Source organism: Canis lupus, chromosome 15, assembly GCF_011100685.1.
Source record: "Canis lupus familiaris isolate Mischka breed German Shepherd chromosome 15, alternate assembly UU_Cfam_GSD_1.0, whole genome shotgun sequence".
Taxonomy (NCBI): Eukaryota; Metazoa; Chordata; class Mammalia; order Carnivora; family Canidae; genus Canis; species Canis lupus.
The window spans coordinates 46,835,707-46,863,587 of NC_049236.1; the positions used below are offsets into that span (position 1 = coordinate 46,835,707).

At 38.8% G+C, this 27,881-nt stretch overlaps 1 protein-coding gene across 6 annotated transcripts in view; it reads right to left on the bottom strand.

Annotated features, from left to right (window-relative positions):
- NR3C2 (nuclear receptor subfamily 3 group C member 2) overlaps positions 1-27,881 on the bottom strand; it is a 334,877-nt gene that overhangs the window by 96,790 nt on the left and 210,206 nt on the right. For all 6 annotated transcript variants that reach the window (XM_038558972.1, XM_038558970.1, XM_038558968.1 and 3 more), the window contains exon 4: positions 6,427-6,543. In XM_038558972.1, coding sequence (XP_038414900.1) covers positions 6,427-6,543 — 117 coding nt within the window. The remainder of the gene's footprint in view (positions 1-6,426; positions 6,544-27,881) is intronic.

Here is a 27,881-nt window from a genome sequence, read left to right on the forward strand (position 1 = left end):
CTCTGGTTCCATTCTCATCAGTAACGTACAAGAGTATCTGTTTCTTTGAACACTGCTAGCTTAGTGTTGTGTTTCATTCCTTTTCCACCGACCTGCCTTTCTGTCTCCAGAAAGCAACCATGATGTCTACTGTTGCTGCTGCTTCCTGTGTCTGACATCCTTCTCTCTCATCATATGACATGTTCTATTCCAAGAAGAGAAGATAGACCTGCCTGGTATGGCCACTGGTTAAAGAAGGCTCCTGCTAAACTGAGTGAAAGTGACTGCTGGCATTAAGGAAAGCTGCAGATACGCAGTGGAAGTAAATTGGAACCCAAATTAGGAATATCCTGTGGTTTGTAAAGTCTACATTTCTAAAGCTACAGGAAGCAAGTTTTAATATTTTAGAGTCCTCATTAAAGGAATGTGAAAGTGGACTAAGCCTATATAATGAAAAATGAAATGGGGGGGGGTGTGCTTTGTCAAAGAAGAAAGACAACGGAATTAGAATCCTTACGTTGCATTTTTTAAGTCTCTAATGATATGATCTTGGATTCCAAGTTCCTCATCTGTAAACGGGAGGACTGGAATAGAAAAATCTTGATGATCCCCTCTATCTTCTATGGCCAGAGCACAGTCAATAGGAAATACACCCCCCCACCAAACTCATTCTTGGTCTGAGGGCAACTTGGCTTTAATGCTATGTTTTATATATTTTAGGAGAAGCTCTAAAAGGCATGTATAGATCATCCTCTTCAGAACACTGGCATGTAAAAGTGATTAATTCCTCTGGAGAAAGCTATGCAAAGCAGTAAATTCTCATGCATATGGAACCACGACTTTTTTAGATCTACTGATAGGGGCTAGAGCAAGAGTGGCAGGCCCAGCTTGGGGCCAGGAAAGCTGTTATTTTCCTTTCAATTTCTCTGTTGACATTCTCACATCTTCTGCTATATTTTCCTTTGCATGCAGCCTAAAGCTCAGCAGGATTTTAAAGAAAAGGAATAGTACTTGTGGTAGGAAGGAGGGAGTGGGTCTAGAGAAAAGGAAAGAGGCACATTTTACGGCTCTAATTTTTAAGAAGTAAAAATCTACTTGCTCTTCTCTCTCCCTCCACTTTCTAAGGTAGAGGCTAGCATGGGGACAACAGTTAGAATGACATGCTGGCCAGCTGATAAGATAGGAAAAAAATTATTCTGAAGTATTTTGGATTCCTGAAGTCTTTAGAATGGGAAGGCTAATTTTGTTCCCAGAGTCATGATCACTCATCAACAGAAAATGCCTTCCAAATATTACATTGGGTTGGCAGCTGCCTTATCCCCCAAGAGAGGCAGCAGGGAAGAGAAGTGGATCAAAAGAAACTGGACAGCCCTGCTCTGTTAAGAAAATTTGGGGGGTGATCGCAACATGTATAGATAGGCTTTAATATGACTCGTTGTAAAACTGCTTCACACTAAAAGGTTAAAATTCATGTTATCATTTTTGAATATAATAGAACTGCTTGCGTTTCTTATTGCCCAAACTGAAACTAAAAGCGAGGCTTCGGGGCAGTCCCAGTGGCTCAGTGGTTTAGCGCTGCCTTCGGCCCAGGGCGTGATCCTGGAGACCCGGGATCTCTCCTTCTCCCTCTGCCTGTGTCTCTGCTCCTCTCTCTCCTCTCTGTGCTTCTCATGAATAAATAAATAAAATCTTAAAAAAAAAAAAAAGCGAGGCTTCAAAATAAATTACAAAAGAAAAAGAAAAACTTACAAAGTACATGGCTGCAACTGGATAATTAGTAAAAGTTAAGGATTTATTTTATTTTATTTTTTAAAGATTTTATTTATTTATTTATTCGAGAGAGAGAGAGAGAGAGAGAGACAGGGAGGGAGAGGCAGAGACACAGGCAGAGGGAGAAGCAGGCTCCACGCAGGGAGCCCGACATGGGACTCGATTCTGGGACTCCAGGATCACGCCCTAGGCCGAAGGCAGGTGCTAAAAACCACTGAGCCACCCAAGGATCCCCAAAACTTAAGGATTTAATAATCTATGAGCCAGAAGTGGTTAAATTATAACTTGTGCCTGAAGAAAATAGTATTTTCATAAATATTATTTTCCACTCTGCCTGTTTTTGACTCAGTGCTTCAAAACTCACAGCATGCCTTCGCTCTAGGTAAAATGTTTCACCCAAACCCACAGGACCTGTGTTGCATATGCAGAAACCAATGACAGACTATGTGAACTGTATTGGGTCCTGTGCCAAATCTCACTTACAGGTCATTATAGACACAAATGAAAAAGCAGGCTGTCGTGGCTGCCATTAATGGACAGTCTGGATTATTTTAAAAACGCCAATCTACAAATAGCAGACCTATGTCATACTGCAGAGTGACGTTGGACACAGGGTCTAGTGCCAGGGCCAAGGTCTGAGTTTTGGCTCCGCCGTCCCTTGGCTCTGTGGCCTTAGGCTACTTCTTTAACCTCTCTGCATCTCCGTGAACTCACTTCCAAGATCGACAGATTTAACAGTATGTATCGCATATTGTTACATGAGGTTTGCCAAGGATGACACATCTAAAGGCCTAGCAAAATGCTTAGAATGCAGAAGCCCTCAAAAATGCCAGTTAGTCATTCATTCATCCAACGAATAGCTACTGAACACCTACTTTGTGCCAGCCACTGTTCTAGTCACTGGGGAAAAAAAGCAATGAACAAAACAGACAAAAATTCTTACCCTGATGGAATTTATATCGTAGCAGAAAATATCTCACTGAAAAGTGCTTATAATGATTTAGTATTATAGCTAAGCCAGTGGGTTTGATGCCACCCAGGGTCCATTTAGCAGAGCCTGGGAACATCTTTAGTTGTCACAACCTGGGGAGAAGGGCTTGCTATCAGCATTTTAAGTAGAGACCAGGGATGCTGATACACAAACTACACTGCATGCAATGGTCCCCTGGAACAAAGAACTATCTGGCCCAAAATGTCAACAATGCAAATGTTAAGAAATCCCATTTTAAGGGTTATGTAAGGGCTTGGGTACTCCTTAACAAAACCCAATGAGGTAGGAATTATACGTATGGTTACTTTGTTATTTTATAATAACCAATAGTACTTATATTTATAGAATATAATAATGTAACATTTATAGTAATATTTATGTATTCAAATTTTACAGTATTTGTAAAGTTAAATAAAATTTACATATAGACGCTTTAAAAGGTACCTCCAGTAGTGTGTATGTATACTTAAATTCAGGTTTTGGATTTTACAAAACTGATTTAGGGTTTATTTCACAATCAATGGCAGTACCCTTGTGCCATCTAGATTTTAAATGATTTCTCCTGACCCTCCCTCACATATTTAAGAAGATGATCTTTGTGCCACATTTGCACTGATTCAGATAACAGAACAAGAGAACAGTGTGCTATACTAGAAACACCAGACCAAGAGTCTTGAGCCCTAACACCTAGCATTGTTATTTCGCTGGCTGTGGCATCTCTGGGCAAGTCAGCCTCTCTAGGCTGAGGTTCACCATCATCAAAACATAGAGCAATAATGTCTTTCAGATCGCGTGTGAAAGGGCTATGGAAATCACAGTGAGCATTGCAACCACCCACCAAACCACTGACATGTACTGAGTGATCACTTTCTTCTCACTGCACAGGGACTCATTCAATCCTCATCCCAGCCCCTGTGGTAAGCATCTGATTACTGCAAGCTGAAGGTAAGGGAATGCGGCACGGAAAGGTGGTAACTTGCTTGAGGTTACAGGGTCAGGAAGTGCAGGAACAAGGGTTCCCACCTGGGCAGTCTGGCTCTGGAGTCCATCCTCTTAACCAGCACCAGCCTCTCTGGCTGAGCTATAATGTGACATCTTCCGGCCACACTCTGACAAGAGCAGGCTCAGCTGGCGACAGCCCACTCCTGATTTCATGCAGATGCTCTGCTCTGCATGCTGCCTTGTTTACCTCCTCATCCTGACTAGCCAGCCAGTTGGTACATTTATCAAAGCAAAGAAGGATGAAGTCTCATTTCTTTTTCAAATTACTTTATTTCTTTTAAATATTAGGTAACATGTATACACAATACATGCACTAAACACAATACAAAATTCAAAGGCATGGCAGAGAACACAGTGACAATAATTCTCCTGCCTGTCCTTGTCTCCCAGCCACCTCAGTCCTTTCTACTGAGACAACCAACATTACTAGTTCCTTGTAAACTATTCCAGAAATGTTCTATACAATATAAATTCTTTTCCTAAAACAGGTCACTTGTAGGAGACAAAACACCCTATTTTGCAACCTGCTTTTTTTTTTCACTAAATAATATTTTGAAGATCGGTCCATATACAGCTTCCCTTATTGTCTGAAAATTATCTGTAATTTATTGAACCAATCCTGAACATATGAATACTGAATGTATTTCTGATAGTCAACAATGTTATAATGACTATCTTATTATTGTATCATTTCTTACATTGCAAAAATAGACTTAGGATAAATTCTTAGAAGTGGAATCATTGAGTCAAAGGGTATGTGCCCCTTACCATTTTACTGAAATAGCTACATTGCTCTCTATAGGGCAACTAAATCACCTTATCCTTTCACCTAAAATGCACGAGATCACCATTGACTTTTACTTTACTTCTATATAATCAAACAATATATCATAAAAATGTTTTATTTTTGCCATTTGTAAAAAATATATATCATATTTTTAATTTGCATTTCTCTTATGATTAGATTGAAAATCTTTTCATGTGTTTCAAGAACCAACTGTATCTCTTTTGTCTATAAAAGTTCTGTTCAATTTTTTTTTGGGGGCGGGGGAGAGAGAGAGAGAGAGAGAGAGAGAGAGAGAGAGAGAGAGAGAGAGAATTTTAAGCAGGCTCCATGCCTAGTGTGGAGCCTTATGGAGGGCTCAATCTCACTACCCTGAGATCATGACCTGAGCCGAAATCAAGAGCTGGATGCTTAACCAACTGAGCCACCCAGGTGCCCCTCAATCTCATTTTTATAGTAAGCTGGTTTCTTTTTCTATGGAATTACAGGAGCTTTTTATGGAAGAAATAAACCCGTTGTCTATAAGTGGCAAGTACTTTTCCCCAGTTTCTTATTTGCCTTTGCAGTATTATTTGATTTGTAAATACTGTTAATTTCCTCAGTTCTTTTCTTTCAAAGCTTCTGAGTTTTATACCTAAAAAGGTCTTCTCCACTTGGAGAGTGTTAAAAAAATCCATGTTTTCTTTTAGTGCGTCTGTGGTTTTATTTCCAAGTTTAAAACTTTGAAAGACTACAATTTATTTGGGTGGATAGTATGAATTTGGATTCAATTTTTGTGTTTTCCAGATGGCTTCCCAGTTGTCACAACAATTTCTGTTGAATAATCTATCCTTTTACTACTGATCTGGAATGAAAACTTTATCACATAAAAAATTCTCATATTATTTTTATTTATTTCTTTAATTTCTGTTGGTCTCACAATCAATAAACAAACAGATCTGTAAATTTACTGTAGTTGTATTATATGTTTTGCTATCTGGTAGAGCTAGTTGCCCTCATTATTTGTCTTTTCCAGAAGTTTGCTGGCTGCTCTTTAGGAACTTTGAATCACCCACTGGTATTTTTTTTTTCTTTTAGATTTTATTTATTTATTCATGACAGAGAGAGATAGAGAGAGAGAGAGAAAAAGAAAGAGAGAGAGAGAGAGAGAGAGAGGGGCAGGCAGAGGGAGAAGCAGGCTCCATGCAGAGAGCCAGAGATGGGACACGATCCTAAGTCTCCAGGATCACACCCTGGGCTGAAGGTGGTGCTAAACTGCTGAGCCACCGGGCTGCCCTCCATTGGTAATTTTGTAGGATTGTGTTATATTTATAAATTAATTCAGGGAAAACTAATACTTTTAGTATGCTGAATCCTCCCATCCATAGATATTGTATACTTCTGTGTTTGGTTCAATGCTTCTAACCACCACTCACCTCCACCCCACCTTCCCTCACAACCCCTTGTCTTTTGGTGGGCTCCTATGACATTTTTAAGTGTTTTTCATATAGGTCTTCCTTTAGTACATTTATTCCTAGAGTTAGGAATGTATTCCTATCTGGTTAATGTTATCACATGTAGGGCTTATTTCTAAACAGACATTACAATAAAAACTGTTAGTTACAGCTTTATATAAAAAGTCATTCATTTTTATTTTGGTTTTGGATATGTTCCCAGTTCTCAAAACCTTAGCAAACTCAAGGTTGAAAAATTTTCCTAGGACCATAGTCACGTAACATACTTCTTTTAAACTCCTGCTAAGAAAGAAATACTGAAATGTTTTAGAACAAGTATAGAACTTATGAGATTTTCAGAAATCTGCTCCATGTTAGCTTCATCTTAAATTTTGGGAGTATAGAGAACTTAGTGGTGTTATGTGACATATTAACAATTTTTATTGAACTAAAAACCCAAAACTTACCTCCTAAATTCATTCCAGCTTGAAGACATTTCTGAAGTCTGCAGGCAGGACAATTCTTCCGTCGAATCTTATCAATGATGCAATCATTTCTTCCAGCACATAAATAGTTATGTTGCCCTGAATAATAATTTAAAAAAAACTGTTAAAGACTATTACAATAATATAAAGTATTAATAAGTACAATCAGATTATGAGACTTCATCTTTCCTGCCCTGAAATTTCTTCTACAAAAAAATAGAAGACAAAAAAGATTTACCAATAACATAGGCACAGGAATAGTCAGTTTAACGTATGTGGGATTTTAGATTACAGATAAGATTAATACTGCATATATTGACTTTCTTATACATAGAGCCACATTCCTCTAAACTGAAAGTTTTGGTAGCTACCCAAGCCCTCTCAGGCAATGGCCCAACATTCATTTAGACATCACAGCAGCAACAAAGTGGATTGTTCAAAGGCTTTCCTGCAGTTGTTTAAGCTGCTATGCCTGTTCACCATCTATACACGTGATTTTAGTGGGAAGACTTTCAATTATACAAATGTTAATGTTTAACTATTTCACATTGTAGACCAAACTGTAACTTAAAATATTCAGATGTGGGAATATGCTTAGAGAGAGGCATCTACTGGCAAAATGTGAAATTGTAGCCTAGCTCTATTATTCATTTATTTAAAAAATTTACAGAACATCCACTAGGTACCAGGCACTGTGGATATAGCAATGAATGAGATAGTCAAAAGTCCAGGCTATCATTAATTTTCATTCAATTGGGAGGAAACAGTTAACAGACAAGGTAATTAGGTAAAATATACAAATGCTGGACAGTAGTAAGTGCTAGGGAAGGAGCATATAACATGGTGAAGGTGTGGGAGGATGTTGACATTTTAAAAAGAGTACAGAAGATGCTTACTCAAAGATACTTTAACTAATGGTCTGAAGGAAATGAAGGCACTGTGTTGATATCTTGGGGAGAAAATACACTACATAGAAGGAAAAGCAAATGAGATAGGGACAGGGTTGGGGAGGTTACTTGGCAGGTTTAAGGAATAGCCAAGTATGAAAGAACAGAAAGAATGAGTAGAAAATAGGAGATAATGAAAAAGAGTTAATATGAGTCAGATCATACTGGGCCTTAGTAAAGATTGTATTTAAGACTTGGACTTTAAGTGCGATGGAAAGCTTTGAGAAGAGAAATGACTTGATGTGATTTACATTTAGCGAGATCACCCTGGCTGCTATGTTGACAACCGACTCAACAGACTAAGACAGATGCAGGGAGGCCAGGTCACTGTGGCAGCAAGTGGCAGTGGTGAGAAGTGGTCAGAGTCTAGATGCATTTTAAAGGTAGAACTGCTAGCATTTGCTGATAGATCAAAGAGAAAGGGGAGTTAGAGGCATTAAAATTCTTGGGTTGAACCCTTAAGAAAAATGGAACTGCCATAAATTGAAATGACAAAGACAGTAGGAGCATGTGGTTTATGGAAAACTACCCCAGTTCAGTTTTGGACATGTTAAGTTTGAGATGCCTGAGAAGCATCTAAGGCATTAGATACACAGGTCTGGAGTCAGGGAGAGGTCTGGGCTGGAGATGTAATCAGCTTGTAGTCATTATTTTAAGCCATGAGACTGGATGAGATCATACGGAGTGAACAGAGACTGGAATGAGAAGAGGTCTGAGGACTGGGTCATGGGTCACTGAAAACATGTAGACAAAGGAGAGAGGGAGTTTCATCGATTACTGTAAAGCAGTGAACAGGCTCTAAAGCACTCCCTTCAGCTTAGGACTATCATGCTCCCTTGGTTGAGGCTTACTAAGTAAATTACAGTAAATACTCAATAAAAATAATGTGTTGCTTAATGTAATTAAAATAATTTAATCTAGAGCACATTCTCAGGAACATTATGGTAAATCTTAGTAATAATAACAATAAACAGTACTAGAATAGGGAAATCTATCAAAGTAAAGAAATGAAAACCCATCATTATAATAATCTAATGATTTTTTTAAAAAAAATTGGAGCTCTTAGTGAATATAAGTAGGTACAGATAATTACACAAAGGCAATCAATACCCTTGGTAAAGACTGTAACCGATTCATATAACATTTCATGATGCTGCATGGTATCTTAAATAGTTGGTTATCACTTTTAAAATAAAAATTTAAGGCCCTACTACAGAACTATCTTATTTAAGCCTTATTAACAGCCCTATGATATAGAAGGCAATTATTGTTATTATTGTTATTAGCTTACAAGAAAAACCTCATGCTAGCACTGGTAAAATGGGTTCCCAAAATGGTGGAATTGGAAGAATTCAGGAAGGCTGACAGTATCCGTGTGCCTTAAGGCCAGAGTCTTTCAAACATCAATTTGCAATATAATTTACTGGTGGTCCAACAGGATGCTAAAAGTGCTCTTTGGAACCAATAAGCAAAGGAACATTATTTGAATGAGGAACATTCTACTTTAACAGCCAGTATTTCCATTGGCAACCAGCATTCTGTGCCTTTTGCATGGTGTGAAACTGAACACAAAACTATAGATTTATCTATAACTCACACTGAATTGAACATACTTGAAAGTCCAACAAGAAAACTAAATGTAATTTTAATTGGTTTTAATTCAGCAAGTATTCATTGGGAACCTACTATGTGTACAAGGCTGCCAAACAATTGCATAAGGAGTTGGGGTAATCTAAGGTTCTTTCCACTTCTGTGAATGTGCAGTAAAATGTGACTAAGTCTCTTAGATTGCAGGCATACGGGAATGCATAAGAAATGACCACTGCCTTACATACACACTAGAGGATTTTCTTCTTTGGGTGTTCAAAAACAGAAACTTCCAAAGGCTGGGATATTTCCATATGGATTTTAAAAAATGAACACATCTTAAAAATCCATGTTACTGTAATAGCTACAGGATAACTTCCTTCCTACAGCAATATTTGAAATTGTGTACCTGATTTCTACCAACCAGTGTGGTCGCTGCCCCCAATTCATCTTCCAAAAATAGGATGGGAGCATTGTAAAAGACTGCTGCAGGAATGGCCTTAAGAGTTTTCAGATAGTTCCTCATCATTTATATTTTTAATTGTGCAAACATTAAAGATTTTAAATTGTACGTACAAAAATATATAATGTGTGTCCCATTCCTCAATCTATATTAAAACATCAAAGTAACAACAACAAACCCACAATGAAAACAGGAGAATGGGGATCCCTGGGTGGCGCAGCGGTTTAGCGCCTGCCTTTGGCCCAGGGCGCGATCCTGGAGACCCGGGATCGAATCCCACGTCGGGCTCCCGGTGCATGGAGCCTGCTTCTCCCTCTGCCTGTGTCTCTACCTCTCTCTTTCTCTCTCTGTGACTATCATAAATTTAAAAAAAAATTAGAAAACAGGAGAATGCATCTAAAAGATCTAAAAACTTTAATCATGTCTTATTTAAACTCTGTGTTGTCCTAGTATTAAGACTGCTAATCCTGAGTAAGTCACATCCCAGGCATTTTTAGGTAAATGATTTTCTATGATGCTAACTTAGGGAAGACAACCAGAATGTTGGGGACCAGATAGTGGAAGCTTTGGATGATAAGCTAAGGAACTCAGATTTTATTCAGCAGGTGATGGGGTGTCACTGAAGATTCTATTTTACATTATGTTGAGTACAGAGCTATGTTTTAGAAACATTAATCTGAAGGTGATACTAAGTAGATAGAAAGGAAGTAGGACTCCATTAATAGTCCTCTTGAAATTTCTCAAAAATGATCTCTGGGCAAATTAGTAGCTATATATTTGTCAGACTATATAGCAATAGGAATAATCCCATGGTTAAAAAAAAATCTTGGTGATAAAGGAACAAAGATTTCTCATTTAAATTATATGTCCATTATGGGGAGAATTCCAGTTCTGGTAGTGGCAGAGCAGCTGGATTCAGATAGATCTCTCACAGATAACAATGATAAACTGTCCACAAAAGGAGTGAAAGATTTGAAGGCACTGGGGAGCAATCAAAAGCAGCCAGAAACTGGAAGAAAATGGACTCTTGAAAAAAGAAAAAAATCACCCTAGACAAGATTCACCTTTGAACAGCTCTTTCCTTGAGGGCCTTATACACCACTCAGTGTAGGATAAATAGAAACCAAGTAAAATTCTCAGTCTCATTAGTTTCAGAAGCAGAGAACAGACTTGGGGGCTGCCGGAGTAGCTAGGACTTGAAGAAGGATATTCTGGAAAGGGTGTCATGGGGGATGGAGGTAGATAAAATGTACATATTAAAACCCCCTCAACTTTTTGGCTGAGCCCTAAACTGAATATGAAACTCCATAGAGTCCAGGGGTGAAACAATTTAATGTTGAAAGGGCTGAGCAGATTATTTCAGCTGCTGGCCATCACAAAAAGTTTGAATCCCACTTAATCAGAAGGACTCATTAAATATCTCTAGCTTTCCATTGTAATACTAGAAGGTCCCTGCCTAGGAGGAAATATGGTATTCTGGAACTGAGACATTTACTCTAGGGTTAAAGGCACAATCGAAATAGACCTATCCTAAAAAAGTTTGAAGCAAAGGCTCGACAAGTTCACGGTGATTTGTCAGATGATTTTAATGCACTACGAAAACAAAACTCAATACTCTTTGGAAAAATGTAACAGGATCTGGATTCTCCAGAGTTTAGAATACAATAATGATCAATAGAAATATTTAAAAACAGAAAAATATAAACCAAAGACAATTGAAAAATTTATCAGTAGTAATAGACCCAGAAGTTGGAATTAACAGATAAGGGTTTAAAAATTGATATGTTAGGTTGTATAACAAAATATGATTAATAGGAATTAAGAACTACCAAAAGAGGTTTAGAAACTATAAAAACAAACAAAACCAAATGGATATCCAAGAACTGAAAAATATAGTATCTAAAATAAAATATTTATTGGTTAGAATTAACAATATATTGGGCACTAAACAAAAATGGATTATTGAAATTAAATAAATATAAGTAGAAATCATCCAAACTGAAGCACAGAGAAAATAAATCATAGTACAAATGAACAAGGCACTAATAGTCTGTAGTACGGCATTAAGTAATTTAATATGTGTGCAGTTGGAATTCCAGAAGCAGAGAGAAAATAGGGCAGAAAACTATGAAAATTTTAAAATTTGATTAAAGCAACAACTTGAAAATCTAGAAAGCTTAGCAAATGCCCCCTTTAAAAGATAAATTCAAAGAAAAGCACTATAGCACAATATAGTAAGGTTGCTGAAAAACAAATATAAAAATAATTTATAAGCAGCCAGAGCCAAAAAATTACACTACATTAAAGAGAACAAGGAAAAGAATATCTGATTTCATATCAAAGCAATTGTGGCCAGAAGACAACATGCAATATCTTTAAAGGTCAAAAATCCAGAATAACCAATGAAAATATTTCTCAAAATGAAGGTGAAATAAAGAAATTTTTGGATAAACTAAAGCTAAGGCAATTTGTTGCTTGTAGAATCACATTATAAGATATGAAAAAGGAAGTTCTCTTTGCTGAAAGAAAATGATACCAGATAAAAATCTGGATGTACTGAGAGAAAGGCAAGGACTGGAAATGATAGATGGTAAAATGTAAAAAAAAAATTTTCTTTCCCTCTAAAAATTCTTTAAAAGTCAAATGATTGTTTAAAGAAAGAAAAGAATAAAAATGTATTATGGGATTTATTAAATATGTACGAATGAAACACCCAAGAACATAGCACAGAGAAGAAGGGATATAAATGAAATTCTACTGCTGTAAGTTTCTTACATTAACTTAAAATGGTATACTTGGAATTAATTCAAGGTAGACAGTGAGAAATTAAGAGTACATCCTAAAATCCCTAGAGCAATAGTTCTCAAAGTATGGTCCTTGGACAAGCAACATCAACATAATGTAAGAATTAATCAGAAATTTAAATTCACAGGTCCACTCCAGACCTACTAACTCAGGAACTCTAGGGTGAGACCTAGAAATCCGTGTTTTATATAATCCTGCAGGTGATTCTGATGCACATTAACGTTTGAGAGACTGCCATGAAGCAGCCACTAGAATAGTAACACTATGAAGCATAGCTCAAGAGACAATAGAGGTATAAAAATGGCATACTAAAAAGTACTTAACCCAAAAAAATAGAAAAAGGAAAAACAAGTGAACAATTAAGAGGGAACAAAAGGAAAATAAACACCAAGATAACAGATAAAAATCTAATATAGCAATAATTACATTAAATGTAAATGGTCTAAACACTTTGATTAGAAGTCAAAGATGGTAGACTAGATAAAAAGAAGACCGATGTATGGGTTAAGGTGCATTTTAAATATAAGACACAGACAGGCTGAAGATTAAAAGATGGGAAAATATACACAATGTAAAATGTAACACAAGAAAGCTGGTGCAGCTATATTAAAATCAGACAAAGTAGACTTCAAGACAAAGAGTATCACCAAAGAAACAATGTCATTTCATGATGATTAAATTGACATATAATAATCCTAAATATAAGATGCATCTAATAGGACTTCAAAATTCATCAAGCAAAAATTGACAGAACTAAAAGGAAAAAAAAAGATAAATCCAAAATCACAGTTGGAGATTTAAGAACCCTTCTCTCCATAACAATTTCTCAGAACAATCATTATCTATCTAGAGAGACACTAAAGATATAGAAGGTTTGAACAGTAGTAGCAAACACTTTGACTCAATTAACACGTAGGTCATGCAATTACACAATATACATGTTCAAGTGCTCGTGGAATGTTCACTGAAATAGAGCATATCCTGAGCTATGAAACAAGTGTCAAACTCTAAAAGGCTTAAATTAATGCACAGTATAGTTTCTCACCACAAAGGAACTAAATTAGAAATCAATAACAAAATATCTAAAAAAAACACATATATGTGAAAATTAAGCAACATCCATCTAAATAATTTATGGATCAAAAAAGATCAAAATGGAAACACTGAATATTTCAAACTGAATAATGAAAATTCAACATATCAAAATTTGTTGGATACAGCTAAAGCAGTACTCCCAAAAGAACTTTTGGCTTTATATACTTATATTAGAAAAAAAACGGTTTAAAATTGATGATCTAGGATTCTAATTTAAGATGCTAGAAAAAAGTAGAAACTAAACCCAAAGCAAATAGAAGGAATGAAATATGGTGCAGAAATCAACGACAAAGAAAAATACAAGCAATAAAGAAAAATCAACAAAGCCAAAAGGTAGTTCTTTGTAAAGCCTAATTAATCAGGCAACAGCAGATAGGCTGGGAATTCTGCCCACATCTTCTCACTTTGGGCCCCAGGCTGATGCAGTGAATACTTCAGTCTCATGGCACAGGGGCTGGTGAATCTACTTAGGAAATCTAAAACTCCAGCCCAGAAAGGACAATTCACTATTCATTGCTCAGATCTAGCCCAATGATCCCACTCAAGCACAAGGAAGGCAGGAATTGGAATCCTACCTTGTGCCCAGAAGGCAAAGATCTAGAAATATATGGAGAACCTCACTGAAGACTATCTCCATGAAGGGGAAAGGAGAACATAAAATTCGGCCTCTATATTAGTTCTTCCTGAAGTATTAGAAGACTTACATTATTGCTTTTTTTTTTGGAAAAATGAATTTTAATAGATACTGTTGAGACCTCTCTTTCCATAAATAGCCGAACTTTTAGAAATGTTAGTAAGAAGCTACTGATGTGTAACACATTTCCTTTTAAATGAAAATAAGCCTCTATGGACTGTTTTAATAAAGAACGTAATTCAGTGACCACCCCCAAGTCCCCAAACCCCCAGCTATTTTATCAATGGTGGTACACTAATATACACATGTATTCAAGAATTTGTACTGAAAGAAAAAAGAAACTAAATTAAAAGCTTATAGGGGAAATGCAAATGTCCCACAACTTTCAAAGAGATTATAATTATTTTTCCTCATAAAAATTTAGAGAAAGTTCCATCTGGCTAGTTGGTAGCAAGCATGGTAATAGATACTCCAAAGGAAAAAAAAAAGTACAGTTCCACAACATGAAAGGAAATAAAAGCTTAAAGTAAATAGGATATGCTTTGGAGATTCCAAAAGATTTCTTTAGATGAAAACTTTTGTACAAAATTGCTGAACATCCATCCATTAGGCACTATGAAAAACAACACAGCACAAACAGCATACTTTCCGGCCCACGGTTGCTACTGAATAGAAGAATGAAGAAATGAATGTAAGCATAGTGATACATTCAATCATATACAACATACAGAACTTAAATGTTCATACAGTACGCTGTATATAGACAAACCGACAGGAACGGATGTTCACAGAAGGCCTTCTGACTCCCAGGTAATTGACTTACAAAAGATCCATGCATACAAATCTTTTCTGCTCATCTCCAGCATTGTACCTTTCAGACTCTCCTACACACACTGACACATACACACAACAATGGAAAAGAAGAGCTCTCCGAATTGGCTAGTTCCTTGAGAGGCAAAGCTTAAACCAGGGTCAGAATCCCACGGGGGATGAGTGTACCTTCCTAAGTAATTCTAAGTAATTCCCTGATGCAGCCCACATCATGCTCCACTGAAGTGGGTTAGGTAGCCATTCCAGAGTCACTTGCATTTAAAAGCATCTTGTTTTAAGAATGAAAATCTGTTCAGTAGAGCTCAGGGAACTTTAGTCACTCATCCATCTGTGTGTACTAGTTCAATGTACCTCCCGCCTGAGGAAGTGGCAGCTTTTGGGAGAAAAGGCAGTAATTCTAGAAAACAGAAAGCCACCACGGTTAGAGTAAATCTGGATGGGATACCAGGAAACTTAGTTAGTACATGTGTAATATAAATTCACCGGCTTGCGGACAAACCAGAAGTACTTCAATCAAAGAGAAAATGTCCATGGACTTTAAAAAACTTTAAAACTGAGTTCAAAAATTTAAAAAACAAATCAACAATATCATTTTTTCCTTACTGTTCTCAACTATATATAGCATTGCTTTTTAACTGTAGAATAATTCAGAGAATGACTAAAAATTAACATCATTGTTTTAAAAGTTACTGAACTAAAAAAATGCCTTTTAAAATTTTCAATTACTTTGAAATCAAGAACCAAGTTTTTGTTGTACTTGGGCTGGTCCCAAATGAGAAAATACAGATTGGATGACATATGGGTCTTGCCTTAAAGCATCAATAATGCTAGAACGGAAAGAGTGGAAACATGGAAGGCAGCGGGGAGGAGATACAGTGGGAAGGGCACAGCTTTGTCACCAGAACCGCACCTGGGTCCCAACTCTACCTCAGTCAATAGGGAGCTGTGAGATTCTTGGCCAATTTGCTTAACTTGTTCTGAGCCTCAGCTTTCTGATCTATAAAACGGACACAGTAATGCCTGCTTTGTAGGTTGTCAGATGGATTCAAATTAATATATATAAAGCAAGAAGCACAAAGCCAGGCCGGAGGAAAGAACTAAAAAAAAAAAAAAAAATGATGATAGTGATGTTACCCATCTTTTTCTTTTTTTTATTACTAGCTCGGTCTGAAAAAAAAAAAAAGTAAAATGAGAAAATCCAAGGAACAAACATAGCCAAACTCTTAATGAAATATGTCAGTGAGGAACTTCCTGTGGGAAGAGACTATCACCACTGAGTGAGCAACACCCACTTGAGATGATACAAATACCATTCAGCTCCGATCTCATCTTCAAACCTTAACTTCTTCAACAAGATGGCAAGGGTGTAAGAGTGGAAAGCGATATCCTTGGGGTAAACACAGGACAAATTGCCAGGATTTGGATCTGTCTTTAGTTCACCTAAGAATCCTAGACAAGGACCCAGGATCCTGAGTGGTAGGACTCTGGAAAGTTAAACCTTCCTGGTCCCGTTGCTCCTCATACATTTTATCTGTTTTCTAGTGTTACTTAACATCAAAATTCTTAAAAGTAAGTAGGCACATGTTTTAAAGGCAAAACATGGTCCAATCCCTCCACAACCTTTCTAGAGGGTGGACGAGGCTGGGGAAATGACTAACATAATAACATGTTAAATGACTAACATAAATCATGTGGGATTGAAGTTGTATGACTTTAAAGGAAGTGATTATATTGGGAAGAGAGGGAAGAGGAAGGCTTTGTGCAGAAAGCAAGCATCTGAAGTAAGCCTCAAAAAATGCTGTGGATTTGAGACAGGGAGAAGATAGGCACACAGGCATCCCAGGCAAAGGATGGGGGCAGGGAACAGCAGAGACATAGTTAGATGGGGTGGTGAGCAACTGGTCTGGTCAGTTGAGGGCCAAGGAAGACACAAGCACAGAGCAGGAACATGTTACATCTATACATCCTGCTGGCCAGAGGACCTCCAGGGAGCTGTTAACACTGGGGTGGCTGCTGAGCCCTCTCTTTCATGTTGTAGACGCACTCATCCACCTAACTCAGTGGACATCCCCACCTGAAGGTCTCTGACATGTCAAATCCTCCACGTTTACAAATCAGGCATAATGTGCCCACCCCACAGACAACCCTCTTCCAGGTGCTTACATTCCCCTACCCTTAAAGCTATAAGCAGTTATTGGAACTAGAAGCTTCAGCCTTACTCTTGATTTACACCTCACCTATCTCCCTGCAAACTCCTGCAATTGTCAATATTTAACTGGCCATCAGGTCCTGATGATTCTCTGCCCCGAGTTTCTCTTGAATCCTACCTATGTCCGCCAGTGTTTTCTCCCGATTTCAGACTCTGTTGGTTACATTTCTGAATTACAGTGTTTGAATCCCTGCTCACTATCTGTGTGACCTGAGACAAGTACACTGGTTTCCTCATTTGTTAAATAGGAATTATCAAAGTGCCTAGCTCATGAGTTACTGGGAAGACGAATATGCCATATAAAGTACTCAGAATACTCCCGGGCATCTGGAAAGGACCCTGTGAATGGTAGCTGTTATTATGGTATCATTGCTATTAGCATGCATTATTGCATATTATTATTATCGTAACTAGTTGACCTTGCCTCTACCATGTCCTCACTTCTAAATCAGATGATCCTTAAACTTTAATTTGAAAGCTTAGTCTAAAAGAAATGAACTCTAACCTAGACTTCACTATCTTAGAACACAAAGAGAAGAGCTCCTCTGGTTGAAATGGCCCAGAGGGCCCTCCCTAGTGTTGCTCCCCATTCGGCACCTGCCAGTGACCCGGAGGCTGCGAACCCAGCACTCCCGTGAGCACACACGCAGAGCCATGAGCCTCCGTCTTCCGGACAGCTGTGCAGTGATCCTGCAGAATCACACATCTGATCGTTTCATCCTTCCGATTAAAGGCCTTCTCGGGTCTTTCACTACCTAAACTTCCAAGTCCAAACTCTTCTGCATCTTATTCAAAGTGACATGGAGCCACTGGGGCACAGAGAGAGGAGGCGGGCTGGCTGGCAGAGCTCAAAGACCTGCTCAGTGCAACTTACTGCTATTTCAGGAAAAGTAAGCAAAGCTGGGGTCAGAGGCATCTGATACTGTAACACTGGACTGTTATTTCTACTGGTGTTTTAGTTCTGGTGTTTTTTTTTTTATTGTCATTTGATTGATATTATGATCGGTATGAAAGGCATTGTATCTGGTGGCTTATTTTAAGAAAATGGGAAAATGCAGAGGATTGGTCACCTTGTAGATTTCCTCTCTCTTCACAGGTACAGGCATGTAGGTCAGTCTGGAATTACAAACCATCCTTAAGAGACATCCTAAAAAACTGCAGATGGGTAGCTTGGGGTGCAGCAAGCATCCTCTGCCTGTCTGCCCCTGGCTGTGTCCAGCCCTAGGCTGTGGCCACACCTGTGGTACATCTTCCCCTTTACCTCTTTGTTTTGACCTTAGGAAGGAGTGCTTTTTCTGCTTCTCTCTGGCTCGACTACCTTCATATTCAGTGATATCTAAGGACAAATAAAAATACTTATTTTTCCAGATGTAGTTAGAGGAGAACAAGAACTCCTCTCTTGTTCCACCTGGAAGGTAGGCCATAAGCATGACTGATACCGAATCAAACACCAAAGTTCTCAGGTAAAATTAGACATAGAAAGAATCGGGTTCTAGAAGCCCCAGTAACATGCTGAACATCTACAAATACTTATCTGAATTTTTTTTAAAAGGATGCACAAAGGAGAAGAGGTAGTTGAACTCAATCTGATGAGCAGGCATTTAATGTGACGGGATTAAAGTGATTCTAGACTGAACAGAATACCCCAAGTTCTGCATTTTGAAAAACTGACTTATCCTAACACTTTGGGAGCACGTCCCTTTACAAATGGGGGACAGACTGAAGAAAGTAAGGACACACCAAACAGGACATTTGCCCCTGCCCAGGCATCTAGATCTTTCCACCTCCCTAAAGAAGCTGTGCCTAGGGCCTCAGGTTGGGCCTTCCAGACAAGAACACTTCGCCCACCCCCTAGCTCCTCCATTACTATTTTCCCCTGGGGGAGACAGCTCCATGGATGCCACACTTCAGGTCTATATTGCCTTTACTTACTCCGCCTTGATTAGGAAGTCTGACAAGAATAAAGCTGACTTGTTTGGCTAAGCATCTTCCTCTTGGGGGGAAAGTGCAGCCTCCAGTATCAGGAGGCCTGTCCTGCTCGAGCACTGCCTGTACCTGTACATCTAATTCTGGGGCTCAGGTGGCAGCACCCCCTTTTTGCTCTTACCGCTCAGCCACATCTAACAACTTATTTAACCCCTCCCTCCAAAAGCTGATATTTCATCTACCACCAGCTACTGCTTTATTTCTTAATTTGTTCACCACCCAGGTGGGGAAATGTGGTGCTAGTTCACAGGTTTTTTAGAGATAAAGGGAGAACCCAACACCAGAGTCCCTGAGACTCAGACCTCAACAACAGAGACTCAGTACCTAGTGGGTTTCCCCTACGTGAATTCTGCGACTAGGTCCTATGGTCCTTCTCCATCTTCTTCCATGGAATCCTGCTCCCTGATTCCTGACTCCTCAGATCTGCAGCATGGTACAAGGCAGGATGCCCAGAGCATATGGACACGTGAGAATCCAAATGTTGGGGTGCAAACCTCTTGATGACAGTTAAGACATATTTTATATCCTTTTCTTTTATTGTTTTCATTTTCCTTTTAAAAAACAACCTGTCAAAGAGATTTCACCAAAGGATTTCATTTTCCTTTAAAATTTTATTTCACACTTACCATGCTACGTGAAATGCAATTTTCTTTTTCATGCCTTGAAACTACAAATTTTAACTAAAAGGGGGCAGAAACAAATGACAGTTTAATATTTATCACTATTTGAAACATATTTCTTAATAATTTGCTATATGCCCAAAACCATGAACAAATCTAATGGTTTTGTTGTTGTTGCTGTTATTAAAACCTGGGAATTCTGTGCTTCAGCAGAAAACCAAACTTTCTGAGTCCTCTTTATGTACCTACCCCTGATGGGTAGTCTAGAGTATCTAGACTTCATGTATAATGCAGTTTCCCTTTTTCTGAAAAAGGCATTCATTTTCAGAAAGATAATTTCACTTTTTAGAATTAACTTTTTACTTAAATTTCCTTCTCATTTTTAAAGGTCCATTTGTTATCCTGCTAGAGGATTTTTTTTTTAAAGGCAGTTGACAACTGCCCAGCAACAGCAGCCTGTGTTTGCAGTCACTATTTTGGGCTACATCACATGTCACTTACATAACCTTGTTTAACTGCTCTTGAACTGGTTTGAACAACCTGGGAAACAGATTAGGGCAGTCCCTGCAAATTCCCTCGTTGCAGATCCTGATGGGTGATTTCCCATCCCCCTGCCCCCATCTTATAATGCTGCACAGTGAATAAGACGGTGTCCTACAAGAACTGGTTATTCATTGTTAGAGCCAGCTAAAACATTTGATAATTAACTTCCTCTGCTCAGTTTAAACCAGTCTGGTCTGCCCATAATAAACCAATGAACAATGATCCCCTGCTGCTGGCATTTATGAGTGAGCCTGGATTAACATGCTTTAAAATGCCAGGGTTGGGGGGGGGGAACTCACTTGAGAAGTAAGTATAGGTTGCCTCTGCCACCTTTAAACACAAATCTTTTGAAGTTATATTTTGAGGATTTTAATATTTTAGTTTAGAAGTCAGATTGGACTTATTTTTTTTTCCCTGAAGTGTTTCAAGAGTTCTTCCCATGTGGGTAAGCATGAAATTCCCAGATAAACATTCTTCTTGGTGTGAAAGGTGTTAGTTTTTCACTTAAACAAATATAACTTCTAATTATCATGACTTACATTTTAAGGCACTCTGTATATTTTGGTGAAAGATAATCAAAGAAAATACATGACAAAAGCCAAGTGCAATAAGCTTTTAACCTTGAGAAACATTTATTACGATGTGCAATAAGAAAAGACAAGTACATTATTGACAAGGAACAAGGAACATTTCTTTTAGGAGTGACTTACATCCTATACACATTCAGCAGTAGGAATTTAACATAGTTGTACTTCACTATGCAAAAACATCTGTTATCTACATAAACTTTCTTTTAAATAAGTTATTCAGGGCACTGGGCAGGGAATTAACATCTGTTGAATTCCTATTATGTGACAGGTGCTTTACCAATCATATAATTTAATCCTTGATTTAAAAATGCTATGGGATTTGGGAATGAATCCTATGAGATTTTCTCCACTTTGTCAATGAAGCCACACAAGGAGGTTAAATCACGCACTGGCTTAGCTGGGCTTTTCTACTTGGTGCTCTTTCATGACAGCATTTACTCTTTCTATGGCTCCATACATATTAGAAGTATCCATAAGATATTTGCACCTAGGGGGTAAAATGGAACAGAAAGAATCTTTGCACCAAAAGACATTTGGGCTACCATATAAAGGATAACTTGGATACTAAAATATTAACTACTCTGACACCTGGGAAGGGAAATGGCATGAATTCAGGAATATCTACAAGCCTAAGCCTCAAGTGATATTATATAGGGTGGCAAACTTACATACTGTCCAATCCACCATTTTTTCCTAGTCCAAATGTATCTGTAAACCCCCAGATCCTTAGGCCAACATGTTCACAGTTGTGCAGAATTGAATCCTGTATGCTGGGTTCTTAATGATCAGATTTCATTTACTTTTGCCCAAACAGCAAATTCCCTAAGATCTTAAAAGTAGAAATGAGGTCTGGCAGAAAGAAGGGGTCTTGTTCAGCCACCCTGGCCTCAAACTATTTGTTAAGATTTGAAGGTCTCAACACAGCTCAGTGGGTCCTTATTTGCCATCTGAGGCATAGCCTGGTTTCTAAACACCCTTCCAGCTCTAAAACCAAATGAAATGCAGATGAGAACTGTCTTGGTAACAGAGAACAACTGGATCATAAACTTATACTGACTGTCTAAAGGTTTGCTTAAAAAGAAATTATGAAACTATTTGATAAGAAGTGTTTTTGCTCACACACATTAGACTAATTTGTGTATATAGTGATGTAATGGCATGTGCGTGGTACAGAATTCAAGCAACATCATGGATCATATGATGTAAGGTTCCGTCACCACTATCCTCTGGCCACCCAGTTCCCTTCCCCAGAGGCAATCACTATTATCAATGCCTTTGTAGCATTCCAAAGGCTCTCTAGGACATGTGTTTTTTAAGCACAGTGAGCATGTTCTGTTTGTTAAGCACTATTAATTCAATATGTCTGCTTGTTATTTTACTAATTGACACAACAAAATAGTTATTGGATGGCTATTATATGCCAGTTATTGTGATGAGCACAGGGGCTGAGACATAAATAAGGCAAGGCCCCTGTCCTCAAGGGACTCATACATGGTCCAGTGTGCGAGACAGGGTGCTGAGCAAATCAAACTCCGGAACAAGACTAGCATGTGGGCAGAGTGCTATAGGGACATGGAAGAAGAATGGCTGTGGTTTCAGAAGTCAGAGAGGGCTTCCAAAAAAAACACCACCAGGCCAACTTCCTGAGGAATATTCCTTGGATGGAAAGAGAGAGTTTTCTAACAGAGAAACAACATATTTCAAAGTGAACACTGTCAAAGGGTATCAGGTATCATATATAGGGGTGGTTAAGCTTGGTGTGGCTGGAGCACAGAGAGTGTGTGTGGAGGTGGTAAAAAATAAGACTGTGAGGATGTGCCATGCCATGTTATGTTGTCTGGATATGGATCTTTAGGCAATGGGGAAGCCAGTCCAGGTCTAATTTGTGTTTTAGGAAGTTCACAGGACAGCTCAGCGGGAAATATCCAGAGTAATGGCAAAGGGATTGGCTAAGCTCAGAATTCACATGACTTTTTAAGAGGGTCGTCAGGGGGTATAATTTCCAATTAGTCATCCTCATCTCTGTTACTCCCTAGCTCCAAATGTGTTTTTCTTTATCTTAATTGCTTCAACATCCACTCAATATCCAGTGAGAACAGTTGAAACCATCCTAAATTATTTCTTCCTGGTCCTCCATGCAAATATTCCACACCTTTCTGATTTTATAACCCAAAGTCATTGACTTCTGCCTCCTGGGTCTCATCATTGTCTCAAAGCAGCAGATAATGTGTATGCTTGAGATAAAAAAGGTAGCCTATGAGTTATCTTCTTACCTTGCCAAAGCAGAGTAGATATTTTCTTTTTTAGCATTCTAAATTGGGAAGTCCTCCTTTATCCAATTATTCCCAATAGAAATTACTCACAAATTTTAGGATGTTTGAAGCAAAATTTTTGTGCTTATGAGGAAAAAGTGGTACGGGATGTGGATCTGCATACACTAGGACTTTATGTAAGATTGTTTTTACTACTCGGAGCTGAAGATTAGAATTAGAGGAGAGAGGGCAGAGGAACTGCGGGAAACTGTCCTGTGAAATAAGACAAGCTGTTCGCTAAGAAAGAGAAGGGCAAGGACGAATGAGAGAGCAGACTGTAAGTACGTGGAACCGTCATGAGAATACGACAGACAGCATGAGCTGGGAATGCAGAGGACTAATGTTTGGTGAGTAGCTACTAGGCTCTCAGCTACCAGGCTGGAAAAGTTATATTCTCATCATCTTCAATGTTCATAGGTAATATGATCCTTATGTCCTGGACAAGAAACATAAGTTAAGCAGCTGTCCATGGTGCTTCTCATGGCCAGTGGTGATGTGAGGATTTGAACCTAGATCTGATAAAGCCCATGCTTGCCTGGTGAGTCACTCACAAGCAGTCCTGAAATCTTAATACGCACGACAATATCTCATTCTTGCTTTGTACTCACACATTTTAACCTTGCACATTTGATCATTTGACTAAACTGCTTAAAATCAAAGGGCTTCCCTTTTAGAAAATAGCTTAGCTCTTATTCGCAGCTGAAACTCAGGACAAGAAAAGTTGCTAATGTGGTTCATAATGTAGTGATGGGTTTTGGATCAGACACGTGTGGGTGATATCCAGACTCTTATCACTTCTCAGCTATGTAATACCAAGCAAAACTTACATTATATTCTCTTGTCCATAGAGTAACCAAACTTATCTCATAGGGGATTATAAAGAATAAATGCAATAGTATGCTTAAAATTCCTAGCTCCATGACTGGAACACATGGATGCTCCATTAACCTTCTCCCCGCAAGGTCATACCATTGGGGTTCGGATCAGGGAGTGGAACACTGTTCCTGGACCAAATGCCTGTCTCCCACCATGTTTCACCAAGCCCCGACTGTGACAGTTAGTTACTTGGCCTCATGAAGCCTTCATAGCTCCATCTGTAAAATGGGGAGAGTAATAGTACCTCTCCCTCAGGGCAGCCCTGTCCAGCCCAATCCTGACTTTGAGCAGGAAGGAATGAGATTCTCTATTCTAAACCTGGAATCTCTGCATTAAGACTAATATAATCTCTAATTATGCTTGTATTCTGGGTTCACTTTCTGTTCACTGGGCTTGTGCCCCATTGTCTATTCTGCAGCTTGTATAGCACCCCTAATTCTCAGAGGACAAAGTTCCTAACACCCTGGTTCCCTCTGAAGTCCAGCTCCAAGATGGTTTGACACTTGTTTCTTGAGAGCCCACCTGGCTCCTCTTGCACTCAAAGACTCTCCTGATGCCCTGTGCAGACCACAGGGGTTTCAGGGATCTGCCTTCTGAACTCTTTTTTCCTTCAGCACAAATGTCCATGCTCCAGTTATTGTCCCATTTTGGTGAGCAGGTCTGGTTTCATACACCAGGCCTTTCTAGCTTATCCCATCATTATTTATTCTACAAAGGTAAGTTTTCTTTCCCTAATTCTTGTCACCATTTCTTTTACACAGAAGAGATAAGACACATAGAGAAATAAACATTTAGCTTGTTGTGAACTGTATTGTACTTTTTATCCTCTCTCGAAAAAAAAAGTCTGTCATGAGGAACATATAAAACTTATGTTACTGGATTATTAAGTACACAGGTTTACAGATTGATTGCCTAATGATTATTGTGGTCACTTTTAAATCAGAGATAACACATTTACGTTAGTGGCCTATGGAACTGGAAAACGGCCAGTTGATTTTTAGCTCATCTGGAAATCTACTTAGACCTGGGATGGTTGTTCCTAGCCCTTAGAGATCTGGGCCCTTCCTGCTCTTCCAAGTCTCCCATCTTAAGGCCCCATCTAGCCATAGGTCCGGGGTTGATACTGCTTCAGGCTAGCTGTTCACAGAACATTCCAGCCCTTCTCTACTCCTGCTCTCCTTCATGATGCTGGCCTCTCACGTTTGCTCAGAGCTGCACTGCTGCATAATGTTCTCTCACTGGGTAAGAGCTTCCCAGGCCTAAATTTCCCTACTGGACCCCAGGTCACAAGTCACAAGAACTTCTGTGCAGTGTCCTCTTCTCCTTGAAGGGTCAGCTTCTAGAGGATGACTCCTTTTTGGTAACAGAAAATGAAAGTGGACAGAGGCCTGTTTTAGTGTGATACTTGACTGAGCTTCTAATATCCTCTCTTGTGGGGTCTAGACCAAGCCCACTGCACTATTGCAAGGCAGGTCGCTTCCCTACTTTCCAGTGTTCCTTACGCACACTCCTCAAGAGAGAAAAAAACCTGGGATTCGAGGCATGGTTGGGCCTTGGTCTTGGCCTCCCTTCTAAGTCGCTTCACCAGGCACCTGTCAGACATTGCTGGTGTGCCCTTACCCGTCCCCATCCTTTGTCCTTATACTCTACCACATGGTTTAAACTCCACGAACCACGGGTAAAACTCTGACATGCCAACTGTCTACCTGGATTCTTATTCTCATGCCCCATCATCTGCTACATGATCCTGGAGACCCCATACCAACCATATGCCCGGACTGTGGCTGGGAATGGCTGTGCCCCTTCAACTGTAGGCACAGTACCATGCTATGAGGATGAAGAATTCCTGAGACATAGCACAAGCAAACAATCATAATGTGGTTTTTAAGTCTCATGTAGCCACAAGTGCCAATAAATTACTTAATTTTAAAAAAATATATTTTATTTATTTATTCATGAGAGACACACAGAGAGAGGGGCAGAGACATAGGCAGAGGAAGAAGCAGGCTCCATACAGGGAGCTCGATGTAGGACTTGATCCTGGGACTCTGGAATCACGCTCTGAGCGAGAGGCAGATGCTCAACTGCTGAGTCACCCGGCATCCAAAATTATTACTTTAATAAGTTAAACAATTTTATATAGAAGTACCTCAGTAATGTTTAAAAATCCCTAATTGGCTGGTCATCCTGGTCAAGTCATAGCCTTTCTAAATCCTTTCTCTTATCTACAAAATGTAGAGATGGGGCTAGGTTGTCTCCCCTATCTCTGTGGCTCTATCTCTTTGCTTCTATGGTCCTGAAAAGGAGAATGATTGAGGGAAAGTTACAAAGTCATCATTAGAATGAGCAGGCAGTAAATAGGGCAATGTAGCCTTACCCTGTGGCCTATGTAAATACACAGTGTAATTGGCAAAGCCAAACTAAGAGCAAATTGTTAAAGACAGGAGAGGGAGCTGTAATCAATGTCCTTATCCCACACAAGAGTCTTAGAATTGCAAATTAGTTAAAAGAATTTAAAAGTAGTCACTATGGCCTTTGATGAGAAAGGAAAAGATAACGGAAATTACTTTTTTGAAATACTTCTAAAGAAAGTGCTCCAGGATAGAAAAAACAAAATCATAAGACTGTATATATGTGTATAGATACCTATCCATACAGACATTTTTTTTAATTTTTATTTATTTATGATAGTCACACACACACACACAGAGAGAGAGAGAGAGGCAGAGACACAGGCAGAGGGAGAAGCAGGCTCCATGCACTGGGAGCCCGACGTGGGATTCGATCCCGGGTCTCCAGGATCGCGCCCTGGGCCAAAGGCAGGCACCAAACCGCTGCGCCACCCAGGGATCCCCATACAGACATTTTAAAGAACCGTAACGCTGATGAAAGTTAAAAAGCAATCACATTACAATCTTGAAGCTACGGTAAAAAAAAAAAATCTAGATTTTTTTGCTGGTATTCCAAGATTAAAAAATGCAGAAACCTAAGGTTCGATCCTCCCCTCCCCATTTTCCATGCTCACTCCTACAAGTTTCTAAGGAGGCTACTTGTTTATATATTTACCTTTATGTTGCAATTATAAAATTGGGAAAAATCTAGAAGTAATATTGTAGTCAAAGAAAAATCAGAGATTATTATAATTGAGAAGCTGTGGCTTCCCTGGAAGAGTATTAAAGAAAGAGGTACTCTGTGGTTAACACCTAAGACCAAGTAATGTGAGATAATATGCCTGTATGAAGCAGGATGGTGATAAACAAAATACAGCTTGTAGGCCAAAAATAGCCTAGTTTTTCCCAGCTCTGAATTCCATCTGTCAGAATAAGGTGGATGGCATTCATCAGATACCAGCATTGCATATATAGCTGGACTGATTTAATCCTCTGGGGGACTTAAATTTTATTACCCATAAAAATAATCAACCATCAATTAATAGAATTTGTGTAAATTCTTATGTAATGGAGGCTTTGGACATTATCCATTATCATCAGCCCATTCTTTCTCCTTTTTTTTTTTTACCCTTTTTATTTTTATTTTTTTATTTTTTATTTTTTCTTTCTCCCTTTTTAGAGACTAAGGTCAGAACACGTTCAAGTCCTTTCTATACTGGTCCAACTAAGGTCTTGACTAAACCTCAAAGTTCTCTGCAAACTTAACTGATTTTGGACACACACATCTCTCTAACACCCTCACACTTCATTTGAACCTCAGGGATCTAGCTTAAGAACTATTATGAGCTGTGCCCCATAGTGCTGCATTATTTTAATTAAGATTTGTAAGAATAGCATACACTATTAAAATTACTCCCATTTCATGTTGTTCTTATTGCTCTGGCAAATTCTCCTTGGCAATTACTCCTTTCTTCCCTGTGTGAAGGGTGGGTGTTTGTGAGCCATTTTTTTTTCATATCTGTATCAGAACACCTTCAAGTGAGGGAGC